This window comes from Microtus ochrogaster, chromosome 10, assembly GCF_000317375.1.
Source record: "Microtus ochrogaster isolate Prairie Vole_2 chromosome 10, MicOch1.0, whole genome shotgun sequence".
Taxonomy (NCBI): domain Eukaryota; kingdom Metazoa; phylum Chordata; class Mammalia; order Rodentia; family Cricetidae; genus Microtus; species Microtus ochrogaster.
In genome coordinates, this window is record NC_022016.1 from 61,253,214 (window position 1) to 61,268,155 (window position 14,942).

At 52.3% G+C, this 14,942-nt stretch overlaps 2 protein-coding genes across 2 annotated transcripts in view; both read left to right on the forward strand.

Annotated features, from left to right (window-relative positions):
* Positions 1 to 1,833, forward strand: part of LOC102002187 (succinyl-CoA:3-ketoacid coenzyme A transferase 2A, mitochondrial-like) — a 4,811-nt gene extending 2,978 nt beyond the window's left edge. The window contains exon 2 of the mRNA XM_005353358.2: positions 1,721 to 1,833. Coding sequence (XP_005353415.1) covers positions 1,721 to 1,833 — 113 coding nt within the window. The remainder of the gene's footprint in view (positions 1 to 1,720) is intronic.
* Positions 1 to 4,237, forward strand: part of LOC101982387 (bone morphogenetic protein 8A) — a 25,351-nt gene extending 21,114 nt beyond the window's left edge. The window contains exons 4-7 of the mRNA XM_005353288.2: positions 2,220 to 2,414; positions 2,775 to 2,854; positions 3,226 to 3,336; positions 4,088 to 4,237. Coding sequence (XP_005353345.1) covers positions 2,220 to 2,414; positions 2,775 to 2,854; positions 3,226 to 3,336; positions 4,088 to 4,237 — 536 coding nt within the window. The remainder of the gene's footprint in view (positions 1 to 2,219; positions 2,415 to 2,774; positions 2,855 to 3,225; positions 3,337 to 4,087) is intronic.
* The last annotated feature ends 10,705 nt before the right edge of the window (positions 4,238 to 14,942 follow it).

Genomic DNA, 14,942 nt, shown 5'->3' on the forward strand with positions numbered 1-14,942 from the left:
TTGTGTCATTCACAGGGCCTGACACTGTGGGTCCTTCCAGCGCCCAGCTGCTCTGCCCTCCCATGTGTGGCCCCGGGCCCTGGCTATCTTTCCCTCTGCCTGAGGCTCTGCCTTCTCACACCACCTGCTTCCCACCAGCCTCGCTCTGGATCCCATTCCTCCTGCCTGACCTCATCTGAGTCTCTTCCGGGCCACGCCTGCAGCCCATGCCCCTTGTCCCCTTGTCCCATAGCCCTGAGCCACGGTCCTGCAATGGTCTCAGGCCTCGCACTTTTGTTAGTAGAAGGTGAAGTCATAGGTCAAAGGTTGCATTGATGAGCTTTCCTTTCAAGCGGCAGGTGGACATCTGGAGTCCGGTCCAGATGTGGAGTGTGGAGTCCAGCTGTCTGAAGGGCTGACCTTTGAGTGGACTGTCCACCACAGTGGACAGTGGCCTTGACTCTGTGTGAAGAGCCTGGTAGAATGCAAACGGAGCACACAGACCTGAGTGTGCATGCACTTATGAGTGTGTTCTGTTTCGTTACAGTGTGTGTTGGGATTATACCTAAGGTTTCATGCTTACCAGATAAGGCTGCACTCCTGAGCTGTGGCCTCAGCCCTTTGGGCTCTTTTACCTTCTTCAAGGGTTGGGGTAGAACCCAGGACCCTGAGTACACTAAGTGAGAACACTGAGTCACATTAGTGTCTGTAAATATACATGCATGTACATGTGTGCGTCAGTGCTTGTGACTGAACAATTGTCAACTGAACAATGGAACTGTGTTTAGTGATGGATAACATGAGCATTGTCGGGCTTCGGTGTAGGAATCTCAAAGGGCACCAAAGGGAATGGTTCTGAGCCCTGTCATGCCTGCTGAGTGTGGCCATTGTCGTGCAGAATGATTCTAATGGTTCTAACGATGAGAAAGGTTTGCAGTGCTAAAGACTGTTACTACTTAAACTAGCAGGACAGAAGCAGCCCAGGATGTGAAATAGCAGAGCTCTGGAGTTGTGAATGAAATTTATGGTTACTCTTCCTTCTTGAAAGTTCTTTACCCTCCTGTGTTTATCACACTGTTTGCCTGTTTTTATTTGGTTTGTATCTTTAATTTTATTTGTTTGTTTGTTTTTTCATTTGTTTGTTTGTTTTGAGACAGCCTTGGTGGGTCTAGAACTCACCTATAGAGACCAGGCTAACCTCAAATTCATAGCTATCTGCCTGCTTCTGCCTCCTGAGTGCTGGAATCAAATACATACGCCACCATGCGGAACCTTGTTTGCTTTTGGAAACAGGCTTTTACTTGACTGACCCCCAACTCAATACATAGAATAGAATGACCTTGACGTCCTCATCCTCCTGTATCCTCCGCCTCAATGTCAGGTTTGCAGGAGATTGCCGCCATGCCAGCTTAATGTGTTACTTCTGCAGTTAGAAAGGACGGGGCCCCCAGCAAAGTCTGAGCGGTGCTGGAGGCTTTGCTCTCCTGGGTTGACTGTACTGTGGAGGCATCTGCAGTCCTTAGTGGCTCAGGGGACCCCTCCCCCCATAGGCTCCACTCTTCCCGTGGTCAAGCTCCGGTTTGGCTCCCTCAAGCCCCTCCCTTTCTTTGAAGCCATCGGCTGGCCTGGTGAACACAACACCAGCACTGGATTGAGCCTGATGTGAACTGGACCCAGGACTTTGTGATTGTTCTGACCTCTGGTCCTGCTTAGACTGGGATCAGGGTCGTGGGTATCAGGGCAGTGACTGTCCTGCCCGTGGATGATCAAGCTTGCCGGGCTGGGAGGATAAGCCCTAACAATGTCCTTGCGGAGGCAGCCATGAGCTGGTGGGTCATGAACCCCACGTTCTAGTCCCCAGAAAGTGCAGGATGAAGATGGGACCGGGTGTTAGATCACTAGACCAAGGGAGTCCAGGTCCTGAGCATCACCAGCAGAGGACTCTGCTCATCTCTGAGCGACTGTGATTTGGGGTACAGTGACAACCGCCTGAGGAAACTAATGGGCGGAACCCTTGACACCTGCCAAATGTTCCCATCTATGTCAGGTTATGCCTGTGGCTGCTGAGGTCCTTGTCCCTGCCACCTCATACCCGCTGGCCCAAGTGCTTGGGTTGGACTTCAGATGAGAAAATAGGTTCATAGATGCCACACCACCATCCACAAGTCAGTCACTCTCTCTCTCTCTCTCTCTCTCTGTCTGTCTCTGTCTCTATCTCTATCTCTGTCTCCATCTCCCAGGGCACAGCATGGATCCTGGCCTGACAGGTCTGCTGGGACAACAGGCACCACGCTCCAGACAGCCTTTCATGGTCACCTTCTTCAGAGCCAGCCCGAGTCCTGTGCGGGCCCCTCGGGCAGTGAGGCCTCTGAAGAAGAGGCAGCCAAAGAAAACGAACGAGCTTCCCCATCCCAACAGACTCCCAGGGATCTTTGGTGAGGGTGGGATTGAGCGTCATCTGAGGCCCCTTCAGAAAGCGGTGGTCTGCCAATGAATCTAACTGGTGTGCCAGGCAGGGAGGGTGGGAAGTGTGCAGAGAAATCAGAAGCCATGTATGCCGAGGTGTGAACACAGCCACACCCTGTGGTGATGGGAGCCACTGAGGAGCCACTGCTGAGCTGGGTCATGGCCTGAGCAGGGATCCAGAGGTAGAACTTGGGATTCCAATGGTTTAGCTTCCTGTTGTCCTCCATTTGTAAATGTGCCTGTTAATGCCACCCCGACACTGGCAGTACCCATGGCAACTCCGTAGAGTGGAACCTCTGAATAGACTTGGTACTGTTTTGTCCCTGCAGATGATGGCCACGGCTCCCGAGGCAGAGATGTTTGCCGTAGGCATGAGCTCTACGTCAGCTTCCGGGACCTCGGCTGGCTGGTAATGTCTGCTTCTCCCTGAAAGCCACCTGAAGAGCCTGGTGTCACTAGGGAGGGGTGGAGCTACTGGGCCTTTAACTGTGAAAACGGAGGCCACCTGAGCCCTCTGCCCAGTAAACTGTCAGCGCTAGAATGGGGAAACTGAGGCTGGGTGGGCGGGTCTTTGCGCTCTTCCTGCCACAGCTGCTGCAGGAGGCGTGGGGGCAGCCATGGGGGACACAGCAGAGGAGGGTGGGGCCTGGAGGACAGAGCTGGGGTCACACCCTGCCTGCTGAGAGGATGAGGGTTCACAGCCTCAGGTCACCCTGTGACAGGAATTGCGCCAGTGGTCTTGGAAGGACACGCTGATGTGACTTACCTTTCCCCCCACAGGACTGGGTCATCGCCCCCCAAGGCTACTCAGCCTATTACTGCGAGGGGGAGTGCGCCTTCCCACTGGATTCCTGTATGAATGCCACCAATCATGCGATCTTGCAGTCCTTGGTCAGTACCACAGTGGCCAGCTAGAACCCAGGGGGTGGGATCAGGCAGTGGGAACAATGTCAGCAAGTGAGGGGGGCTTTCTCTGCAGACTTAGCTACAGAGTGTCATTCCATGGCAGCCTGTGTGACCTCAGTGTGCCCAGTGGACATGGTGGTGCTGACCTTTCTAGTGTGCATGTATGCTTATCCGTCATGCCTGGTCAGGTGGGCCTCCTCTTGGGCTCTCTGCTCTTCTGGGCCTTGGCTCATTACTGGTGTTTCCCTCTCATATATCCCAGGCTGGATTCAGACACTGTGTATAACCAAGGATAACTTTGAACTTCTGCTCGCCTGCCTCCAGTCCAGAGTGCTGGGATTATACGTGTGCAGTATTATGCCTGATTCATGTGATGTGGATCAAGTCCAGGGCTTCCTGCACAGCCAGCTGAGATCTCCCCAGAGCCCTGCCTCTGCCTCTGTGTTTTGACCCCATTTTTTTCCCTGACTGCTCCTTCAGGGGGTGAGCGATGGAAGCAGGTTCTAGCAGGAGCCACACCGCAACCTGTATTTGACAGGCGTTGGTGCTTACTGACTCTGGGGTCTAGACCTTATTCTAGAATGCTTTTCCTGGAATCCTGGTGCCCCGTGGTTTTGTGTTTATCTAGCAAGAGCATCTGGAAAGGGAGCAAGTGAGAGCCAGGGTTTTGCTGGGCAGGTCGTTGAGGAGGGCACCAGGTTCATGCCCTTGTCTGCATCCCCTCCCTCCTTGCCAGGTACACCTGATGAAGCCAGATGTCGTCCCCAAGGCCTGCTGCGCACCCACCAAACTGAGTGCCACCTCTGTGCTCTACTACGACAGCAGCAACAACGTCATCCTGCGCAAGCACCGCAACATGGTGGTCAAGGCCTGCGGCTGCCACTGAGGCCCTGCTTCGCAGCTGGTCGGGCCCTTTTCCAGAGGCAGGAAACCCTCCTATGCTATCGTAGCTCAGACGGGGTCAACGGGGAGGCCCTGACTTCCCCTGACCACTTCCTGCTAAAATTTTGGTCTTTTCCCAGCTCCTCTATCCCCTCCTTGGGGTTTGTGGCCTATTGCCCACCCCTTTCCGCTCCCCCAAGCACAGACTGAGTGCACATGGCATCCCAGAGCTGTGCTGACTGAGGGGTCTGGGGTCAGCACTGAAGACCCCCCCCCATATGAGAGGAAGACCGGTCCTTGGCCATCCCCAGCCCAGAATGGTCAATCCTGGATGGTCTAAGGCGGCCCTGGAGTGTGAAACTGGCTGATCTGGGCTCTGCACCATTCACCGCGGCAGGGGGTGGGGGGCGTGTCTAGATGTAACAGACACGCCCACTTAGATCAGTGCAGGGCTGTCCTCCTGCGCTGCGGAGTTAACTTGTTAGACTAGTCAGAGGCAGCTGTGGTTAACTTGTTAGACTAGTCAGAGGCAGCTGTGGTAGTGCACGCCATTAACCCCAGCACTAGAGAGACAGATCTCTGAGTTCAAGGCCACACAGGGAGACCCTGTCTCAAAAAAGAGAACAAAAGAACCGTCTGGCTGGAACCAGTGAAAGGGACATTTTATGACCTGTGTCCTGGGCCTGCCCTTCTGCCTAGGAGCAAAGGACCCTGGGAACTTCCAGTTCCCTCTACCACGGCAACCATGCTGACCAGTTGGGGGCTGGACGCTGAGACAGAAGCGAGAACACCCTGAAGTGACCGGTGCAGGTTGGCACCAGTGGGGGCCGCTGCTTCTTCTAGCTGATGGCCTGCTCAGGGATCCCCATCCGAGCGCTCAGCTGCACCTGGACCGTCCTCCACATCCTCAGCACAGAGCCGCAGAATGCCGCCACCAGCTACTCCGAGGGAAAGGTCTCGGCTTCCCTCTTCTCCAGGAAAAGCCACCCATTCCCATTCCGCCTAGGCCCTCCAGTCAGGCGTGGGGCAAAGGGGAGGAGTGTCCACGTTTGCTTATGTCTGGGAACTAAGAACAGGTTGGTCACCAAGTTGGCGTCACCCTGGGGGCCCAGCAGCCCCATCCTGTTTCTGGGACCTGTGAGTCAAAGAAAGGGCCCCTGTCCCAGGGGATGGCAGGTGGTAATTAGGCCGAGTTGGGTGGGGAGGCTCAGAAACCACTGCTCTCCTTGGGGCAGCCCCTGGGAGCTGGAGCGTTTATTTGATTTCTGACTTGCTAAGCCTGTAATTTACCTGCGGGAACAGAGTCCAGCTGCCCAAACTGTGTCATTAAGAGCAGATCCCGGGCCCATCCCCATCTAGAGACACACCCAGCGGAGGTGGACCCACCCAGGTGCCCAGGGATGCACTCGCTGGGGTTCACACTCTGCACCCCTGAATGGGCCTCAGGGAGGCTAGGATTCACCCGAGTGAGGCTGGCGGGAGTGAGATTGGGGCCATGCTGCAGGCTGGCAGCCTTTCCCCTTGGGCCTGAGAGGGTTTCCTGTGTGAGGTCGGAGGAGGGGACCTCTCCATGTATACAAGAATGGGCCCAGGATATCCGCAAGATGGTGAGTTCGCCAAGAGCTTCAGGCTTCTGGGGCTAGAGAGATGGTTCAGGAGTTAGGAGCACTGGCGGCTCTTCCAGAGGGCCAGGGTTTGATTCCCGGCACCCACACGGCAGCTCACAACTATCTATAACTCCAGTTCCAGAGGACCCAATGCCCTCTTCTGGCTTCCAGTAACTCTGCATGCATGTGGTGTACAGACATACATGCAGGCAAAACACTCGTACACATAAAAGTAAATAAATCTTTAGAAAAGAACAAAAGAGCTTTGGGCTTCAAAGAAAGGCTGGCTGGGATTGCACAAGGCCTTTGCCTGAATGTCAGGACACTGACTTCTTAATGTCTGGACAAATGACCTTCCTTACCCAAGCTTAAATCTCCCACCTGTAATACAAAGCTGGCTTTCTGTTATTGTAACAAAACGCCGGAGACAATCAATTGGAGGCAGGAAAAGTTTTCTCTTGACTCATAGCTTCAGAGGTCTGTGGTTAGCTTGTCCCACCGCTTTTGGCTGGTGGTGAGGCAACCAATTGTGGCAGAGAGCAAGACGGGACAAAGCCACTCATCTCAGAGAGGACAGGAAGCTCTCTGAGAAAGAAAAGAAGAAAGGAAAGAGCAGATTGAGCCCCAGACTCTCCTTCAATGACACAAGCCATGACCAGAAAAACCTCCTTAGCCGTAGCTGCCACCAGCTCCTGAGCCTGGACTAAGCCTCAAGTCCACAGGCTGTTGGGGACATCCCAGATCTAAATTGGAGCCATGTTTTTTCATTTCCTGCCAGAGGACCTCTCTACCTCCCTGGCCATCCTCTCAATCTTAACTGAGAATCCCCTGAACCAAAGCAGGAAGCAGAGGCATCAGTGTGGCATCTAGCCGGGTGTGGTCAGGGCACCTGCGTATGTGAAAGGAGTGGGAAATGCAGCCTCTGTACTGACACAAGGCTGAGCAGGGGCACGGGGCCACTGTGACTTCCTCCCACAGCAAAGCAAAGGCCTGGGAGTCACAGCCTCCAGTGCTTGGACATCTGGCAGTCATGGGTGACACGGAGTGGAAAGTCTTAGAGAAGATAGATAAATATGTACATAAACATAGCACCTGGAGTGTCAGCGTTACCACAAAGACCATCTGGCTTAACAGTGCCCTCTGACCACCCAAGGTAAACATCAGAAGCAAAAATGACCTTCACTGGAGGCCCCTAAGGGCAATGAGAAAACACCACAGGACATAAAGGCAGGACTGACTGTGGGGGACAGACACCCTCATGATATCTTCATGGCTGCAGCCCAGCACATCTGGATGCCAGCTGGGTACAGTGTTTTTCCCGTGTCTAGCTGCAGGAAAGTAGGAGATGCATTGTGGAGAAACTCCCTACTGTTTACAGGAAGAGAGGCGGGGGGCACGGGTTTGGAGTGGAGCAGAACACAAGTACTATCAAGTCCTGGCTCTGGTGTCCCTGTGCCCTGTCTAGTCCTCAGTGCTAACACGAGCCCACTGGGTACTGGGTTAGACCTGCCCTTGTGAGCCCCCTCACCCAAGGCTCAGATGTGCCCACAGGGCCCGCAGCACCTGCCACCTGTAGAGGTGTGTGTAGATAGTCTTTCTCTCTCTCTCTCTCTCTCTCTCTCTCCCTCTCTCTCTCTCTCCCTCTCTCACGTTTTTTTTCTTTCTCAGCTTTTTTTATTTTTTTTAGTTTTTTTTATTGCTTTATAAATAATACCATTCAAAATTTCCACCTCCTGCCCTCCTCCCATTTCCCTCCCGCTCCCCCACTCCCCCTCCCTCTCTCTCGGTTTTTTGAGACAGGGTTTCTCTGTGTACCCTGACTATTCTGGAACTCACTCTGTAGCCCAGGCTGGCCTGAAACTCACAGAGATCTGCCTGCCTCTGCTCCCTAGTGCTGGGGTTAAAGGTGTGCGCCCCCACCGCCTGGCTGATAGTATCTTGTTTAAAATGGACTTGGCTGTGTGGCCCAAGCCAGCCTTCCTAGCAATGCCATCTTCCCCCAGAATGTCCCCCTGCTGTTGCTGTATTAACAACAAAATTATGCTTACCCCAAAACATCTCAGAGTGAGGGGTGGCCCTGTGCTGTGACCACCTGTGGGACAGACCAAGCTGTAGCACTGGGGTCTCTGGGGATATTTTTTAAATTAATTTTAAATTTAAAACTTAAAGGATAGACTACAAATTCTATAATTGTACCGTCTGCATAACCAGGGTTAATAATCTCCCAGTCTCTTCTGTTTGCACGAAATTTGTGGGTAACCTACAAAGTCAGAGGGGCACTCTACACTGCCGGTTTATCCAATAGAGGGTGTGCTTTGAAATTTTATGATATTAAATATTTTTTAAAACAAATCTGAACAGCTGTCTATGCCTTGATCCAAGCTTCCTCCCTTCAGGACTGACTCCTCGGCAGGCAGCAGATGCCCTGGGCTCACTGGACGTGATCTCGAGGTCAGCCCACAGCTGGGGCGGTGGTGGTGCACGATGTCTTCAATCCCAGCACTGGGGAGGCAGAGGCAGAGGCAGGCGGATCTCTGAGTTGGAGGCCAGGCTAGTTTACAGAGTTAGTTCCAGGACAGCCAAGGCTAAACAGAGAAACCCTGTCTCAAAAACCCCAAAACAAAAAACAAAACAAACAAAAATAGGAGTCAGGTCCTGCTGGGCTCTAAAGTCAACGACCATGGCCCAAGTCAACCCCATGCAGGAAAGCCCAGCCTGTCAACAGGCAACTGGTCTGGAGCCACCAAGGCTAGGGCAGCAGGCTTCTCCTCCCCTCCAGGTTTATCCTCACTGTGACCCCAAATGAGAAGACATTCTGAGAGCAATAGCGCCACCCACAGGTTCTTGATTTCAAAACAGACACTGGAGCAGGTGGCAGCTAGTCTGGGTGAGGCTTCCTGGTGACTGGTGGGGCTCAGCCACTAGAGATGCCATAGGGGCATGACAAGTCAAAACCAAGTGTAGAAAGTGAGGCCAGCCTACTGTGGCTGCCATTTCAAGGCAGGACTTGGGAGAGGTGGCGTGAGAACAAATTTGGCTTGTGTATGTTTGGCCAGTTCCAAATGGAACCTGGCTGCCCCATGGGAGAAAAATTCTGGCTTGGCGTCAGCGGGTGAATGAGGAGAGGCCACGTTGTAAGATTGATAACAGACAGCCGTTAGGCATGCTACCAGTGTGTGTGAGAACAGAAACAGGCCTGGCCAACCTGGTCCCTGCCTGGTCCCAGCAGAGCAGAGAAGCACTTCTGCCCAGTTTGATCTCAACCCTTCCTGCACTGAGCATGTGTGGATGTTTCCCCAAGGTCTCAGCCTCAGAGGAATAGCAGCAAGGTTAGGTTTATCCTAGCTGCCACCTTTGGGTGATGGAGGAAGGTCATTGGCTAATAAAGAAACTGCCTTGGCCCATTTGATAGGCCAGCCTTTAGGTGGGTGGAGTAAACAGAACAGAATGCTGGGAGGAAGAGGAAGTGAGCTCATACGCCTTAGCTCTGCTCTCTGGAGCAGACACGATGAAGCTCCGACCCAGGATGGACGTAGGCTAGAATCTTCCCGGTAAGCGCACCTTGGGGTGCTACACACATTAATAGAAATGGGCCAGGCAGTGTTTAAATGAATACAGTTTGTGTGTTGTTATTTCGGGGCATAAGCTAGCCAGGTGGCCAAGAGCTGGGCTACAGGAACGCAGCCTGCAGCTCCTACATTTGGGTACCAGCTGGAGGTCACAGATGGCCAAGACAGGTTGTGGCACTCCAAGCCTGGGAGACCCAGTGGCTGGGCACAACTGCTCATAGTAAGGAGGGAGACACTTGTACTGGTTCCCAGGCCCCAGCTACACCTGAGAAAGTGCCCAGAGCATGACAGGCCAGGCTGTGCTTCAGAGGAACTGTTCCAGAGGAAGCTGAAGGGGTCAGGCCCACGCAGGCTTGCTTCCTAAGATACCCCCAGCACCAGCGCTCACAAGGCCTCCTCCTCCACCCTGAAATCACAGAGCCAAACTCAGAGAGCAGTGAGCACAGCCTCCTCACCTGTGCTCACTCCAGGCCGCAGTGACCACCTGCTTCGGCTTCTTAGTCCCTGGGCCTTGGCAGGCAGAGCTGAGAAGTCAGGGGTCAAAGAGAAGGAAAGCATGAGAGGCCAAAAGGCTCGGGGACTCCACCCGCACCCAGAACCTGACCACAGAGAGCTTTCTCCAGACTGTGCTCAAGGCTTCCAGCCAGGACAGGGGCAGGGTGACCTAACTCAACCTACTTCAAGACGGTGGGGCCTTTGGACCTTCCCAAACCCCCGAGCTCACCACCCAGACGGTCTGCTTTGCACAAGTCAGAAAGAACTGGAAACCACTGGTGTTTGGGCCTAGCTGACCTCTGAGAGGCTTGTGAGGAACAAGCATGCTTCCTGCACCCTGCTCCCAGCCCTTAAAGCACATGTGCAGACCGTCGACAGCTCTCTGCAGGCTGACCCCATCTCTGGGATGCGTTGGCCTCACAGATGGGGCATCTGGTTCTTTCCTCACCGGTGAAGCAGGCAAAGGAAAGTTGTTTTGATCTTTTAACACTGCTTTCTCTTCTCATTTATTCAGCAAATACGAGCTACGCGGTAATGGGACTCCGGTGGAGGTAGGCCCAGCCATGGGGAGACTCATTCCCTGGTGGCCGTAGAGAGCCTGGGGTAAAGTGCTCGCCGTCACATGGGGAGTGGAGTTGGGATCCCCATAAACTCGGACACAAGCCTGTAACCTCAGCACTGAGGGCGAGGGCCAGAGATGGGCAGCTCCAAGAGCTTGCTAGCCAGCTGGCCTGCCGAAATGGGGAGCTTCCGGTTCGGTGGGAGTCGCTGTCCAGGAAGACACCACACATCCTTCTCCACCCTGGGAAGCTGGGAGATCAGCTGCACAAGACCATTCTCAGTGGATAGCGAGTTCGAAGGCAGCCAGGGCTACATGAGATTGCCTCAAAAACAAAAACGAGGGGAATTTAAAATGTAGAGGTTGGGCAGGATGGCTCAGAGGCGAAAGCACTTGCTGGGTGTGGGGACCTGAATTCTGCCCCTGGCACCCAAATAAAGGCAGCAGGAAAGGAACAGTTGTTGACGTGGCTGTCACACATGGCACACACAATAACTGCAAGTAAATATATATATTTGGTTTTTTCGAGACAGGGTTTCTCTGTGGTTTTGGAGCCTGTCCTGGAACTAGCTCTTGTAGACCAGGCTGGTCTTGAACTCACAGAGATCCGCCTGCCTCTGCCTCCCAAGTGCTGGGATTAAAGGCGTGCGCCACCACCGCCCAGCAAGTAAATATATTTTTACCTTTTGGTTTTTCGAAACAGTTTCTCTGTGTAGCTCTGACTATCTTGGAACTCACTCTCTGGACCAGGTTGGCCCCAAACTCAGAGATGCACCTGCTTCTACCTTCTGAGTGTTGTGATTAAAGGCCTAGCTGTGAATACTTTTTTTTTTTTAGTTAAAATTGAGTGAGAAAATGATCTGTCTGAGTATGATAGCACTTGCCTGTACTCCCAGGACTTGGGAAGCAGACGCAGATGGCAAATTCATGGCCAGCCTGGGCTATGTGTTAAGTTCCAGTCTATTCAGGGCTACCTGTCTAAGCAACAACAAAAAGATAACTCTGACCAAACTAGCAGGAGGCACAGGCCATCTTGGAGACAGAAAGATACCTAGGAGAGCTGTGTGGTGGGAAGGAGGGAGGGATCCAGCTGGGCCCAGATGAATGCCAAGAATGAGGCCCAAGACTCTGACCAGCAAGCTAGGTGGTAGTGTCTGCTACAACAGAAAGTGTGGAGAACCCAATGACGTTGATCTGAGAAGTTTACAGGGGTCTGCGTAGGAGCCACTGAAGACCACAGGCCGACAACGGCCAGGAGCAAGAAGGTATAGAGCGGTCAGCTCCAAGACTCACATAGAGACCAGTTCATCCTGGGGCAGGAAGTTCCTGCCCAGGACAGAGGCTCTCGGTGGGGTGCTACTGCCCTCTAGAGGCTACTTGGAAACTGCAAAGTATGTCCGTAATATTTGGCCTAACTACAAAGTCAGATCTGTTTTAAAAACTAACAGCCCAATGGTGCCTAGGCCTTTAATTCCAGCAGAGGTAGGCGGATCTCTGTGAGTTTAGGACCAGCCTGGTCTACAGCGTGAGTTCCAGGACAGCCAGGGCTACCCAGATAAAGCCTGTCTCAAAAAACAAAACACCCACTTCTGGCCTCCTCAGACACCATACCTGCTGATGTGAACACGCAGCACATAAAGCTACAAACAAATCTTCTTTGTTTGAGACAAGTTCTGTGTAGCCCTGGTCGTTCTGGAACTCGCTCTGTAGACCACGCTGGTCTCAAACTCATAGATCCATCTGCCTCTGCCTCCAGAGTGCTGGGATTAGACTCAGATGTGACCACAGCTTGTTGACAGTAATTTGACCCTTTGACCCAGTAATTCTGGTTCTAGGAATTTACCCTCAAGGCTGTTGTGGGATGCATTTCCTCTGGGCAAAGCAGCCCCCATCTTCGACAGATCGACTGCAAGACTCAATCACCTTCAATTTGGAGGGGATTTGGGAAATTACTGCAGGATCACCCTCACCTGAGATTAAGACACACACGTACATGCGCGTATACACACACACACACACACACACACACACACACACACGGTCACCATTTGTATGCAATTCTGCCCTAATTGCATGTGGCCTGTGAGCTGAGTCTCGGGAGGTCCTAGATGCACAGGTTGGGGACGGTTTGCGGTGGGGTGGGGCCCATCTCTATGACTGTAGGTTAGTATGGTCTCTATTGCAGCTGTTTAGAGATAGCACACACCTGTCATTAGTCCCTCCCCCAGTAAGGAAGCCTGGTAAACTCACTGGGTGAACTGGTAGATTACTTCCGTTTGCTATAGGGACCTTACAAGGAGAGAGCAGACTGTTCACACCTCCTCAGGGGAGGATTCTGACTAAACAGGCATGCCTTTAAATGTGCACACTGTGCATTACTCCATCAGACACTGCCCACCTGCCGTCACAGGGCCCCGGCTGGGTCAGTGGTGGTCAGTCTGCCATGGACACCTTAGGACCTGATGTGGACTGAATTCCAGAGGCTGCCACACCAATAAAGCAAAGTGAGAAAAGAATACTGTAGGTTTTAAGCAGGAATAGAGGAGAATAAATAAGGACATATTTCTGTTTGTATCTGAAAAAAAAATAACAAAAACAAACCACTAAGGATTTGCCATAATTGATTGCTATGCCTAGAACTGGAAGTTCTCCCACCCCACACTAAGGCTCTGAAGTGTGTTCCACAGTCTTTAGGGGATGGGGACTCAGCACCTGAGTCCCTAGGCTGTGTCTTTGATGTCTGCCCCGGTGCTGGCTCACGCTGCTCTACCCTTCGGATGCTCCTTTGCCATGAACAAGCCTTCCCTGCAGTGATGAAGTGAAATCGGGTCCAAAAGAACTCTTCCTCCCCAGAGGTGCTCCCATCGGGCATTTGTCCTCCCCAGGGGTGCTCCTGTCGGGTACTCTGTCCTCCCCAGGGGTGCTCCTGTCACACCTCTGTTTTTTGTTCCAGTGATGAAGAGGTTTAGACAAGAGCTGAAGGAGAAGGGGCAGCAGTGTCACGTACAGTTCTTAGCATGTGTACATGTGTACAGGTGTTTTGCCTGCGTGTTATGTCTGTGTACTCGTGTTCCTGAGGGCAGATGACGTTGGATCTCTAGGAACCGGAATTACAGAAGGGTGGGGAACCCCCCCCCCCATGTGGTTGCTGGGACCCAAATCTAGGTCTCAAGGGCAGCAATGATGTGGGAATGATTTCTTATTAATAAAGAAACTGCCTAGGCCCATTTCATAGGCCAGCCCTTAAGTAGGCGGAGAAAACAGAACAGGATGCTGGGAGAAAGAAGCTGAGTCAGTGAGTCGCCATGGTTCTCCCACTGCAGACAGACGCAGGTTAAGATCATTCCTGGTAAGCCAGCTTGTGGACTACACAGAATAATAGAAATGGGTTAGATCAATATGTAAGAGCTAGCCAATAAGAGGCTGAAACTAATGGGTCAGGCAGTGTTTAAAAGAATACAGTTTCCGTGTAATTATTTCGGGGCATAAGCTAAGCTAGCCATGTGGGCGGCCGGCTGCCAGGGAGGGAAGCAGCCCCGCTGCTCTTATTTCAACACAGCAAGTGTTCTTTTTTTTTTGTTTTGTTTTTGTTTTTGTTTTTTGTTTTTCGAGACAGGGTTTCCCTGTGGCTTTGGAGCCTGTCCTGGAACTAGCTCTGTAGACCAGGCTGGTCTCGAACTCACAGAGATCCGCCTGCCTCTGCCTCCCGAGTGCTGGGATTAAAGGCGTGCGCCACCATCGCCTGGCGGCAGCAAGTGTTCTTAACCACCCAGCATGGTTTTTTTTTTTTTGTTAGTTTGTTTTTGTTTTTTTCCTTTTTATAAAGACAGGCATAGCGGCACACAGCGCGCAGGAGACTGTGAGCTCCAGGCCAGGCTAGTCTATGGATAGCCAGTTCCATGTCAACCAGGGCTACCCACTGAGACCCTGACTCAAAATTATTAGTAACAAAAAACTAAAAGCCAACATAACGTAGGCCTGTGATCTCAGTATTCAGACAGGCTGAGACAGGGGAATCTCAAGTTCCAGGTTACAACAGAGACCCTATGAGGGGAAACTGAAAAATTCCCAAAAATGAAGCCTCATTGACTCAACCAAACCTGTACTTGCTCACAGGACGACTTAAGTTGTTCCCCCACCTGTTCCTTCAAACACAGGACAACAGGAACCTGGGAAGCAGATTCCCATGAAGGGGACTGAAGAGATGCACCAACCAGCATAGACTGGAACCCTCAGTCAGGGACGAAAACCACCATAAGGTCTGAGCAGGGCAGAAAAGGGCCGTGTTGTCCCTCTATTGAATTTGTACTTGTAGTTTTTTATTTTTAGTTTTTTGAGACAGTTTTTCTATGTAATGGTCCTAGCTGTCCTAGAACTCACTCTGTAGACCAGGCTGGCCTCGAACTGAGAGATCTGCCTGCCTTTGCCTTCGAGTGCTGGGATTAAAGGAATTTTGTTTTTTGTTTTTTTTTTTTTTTT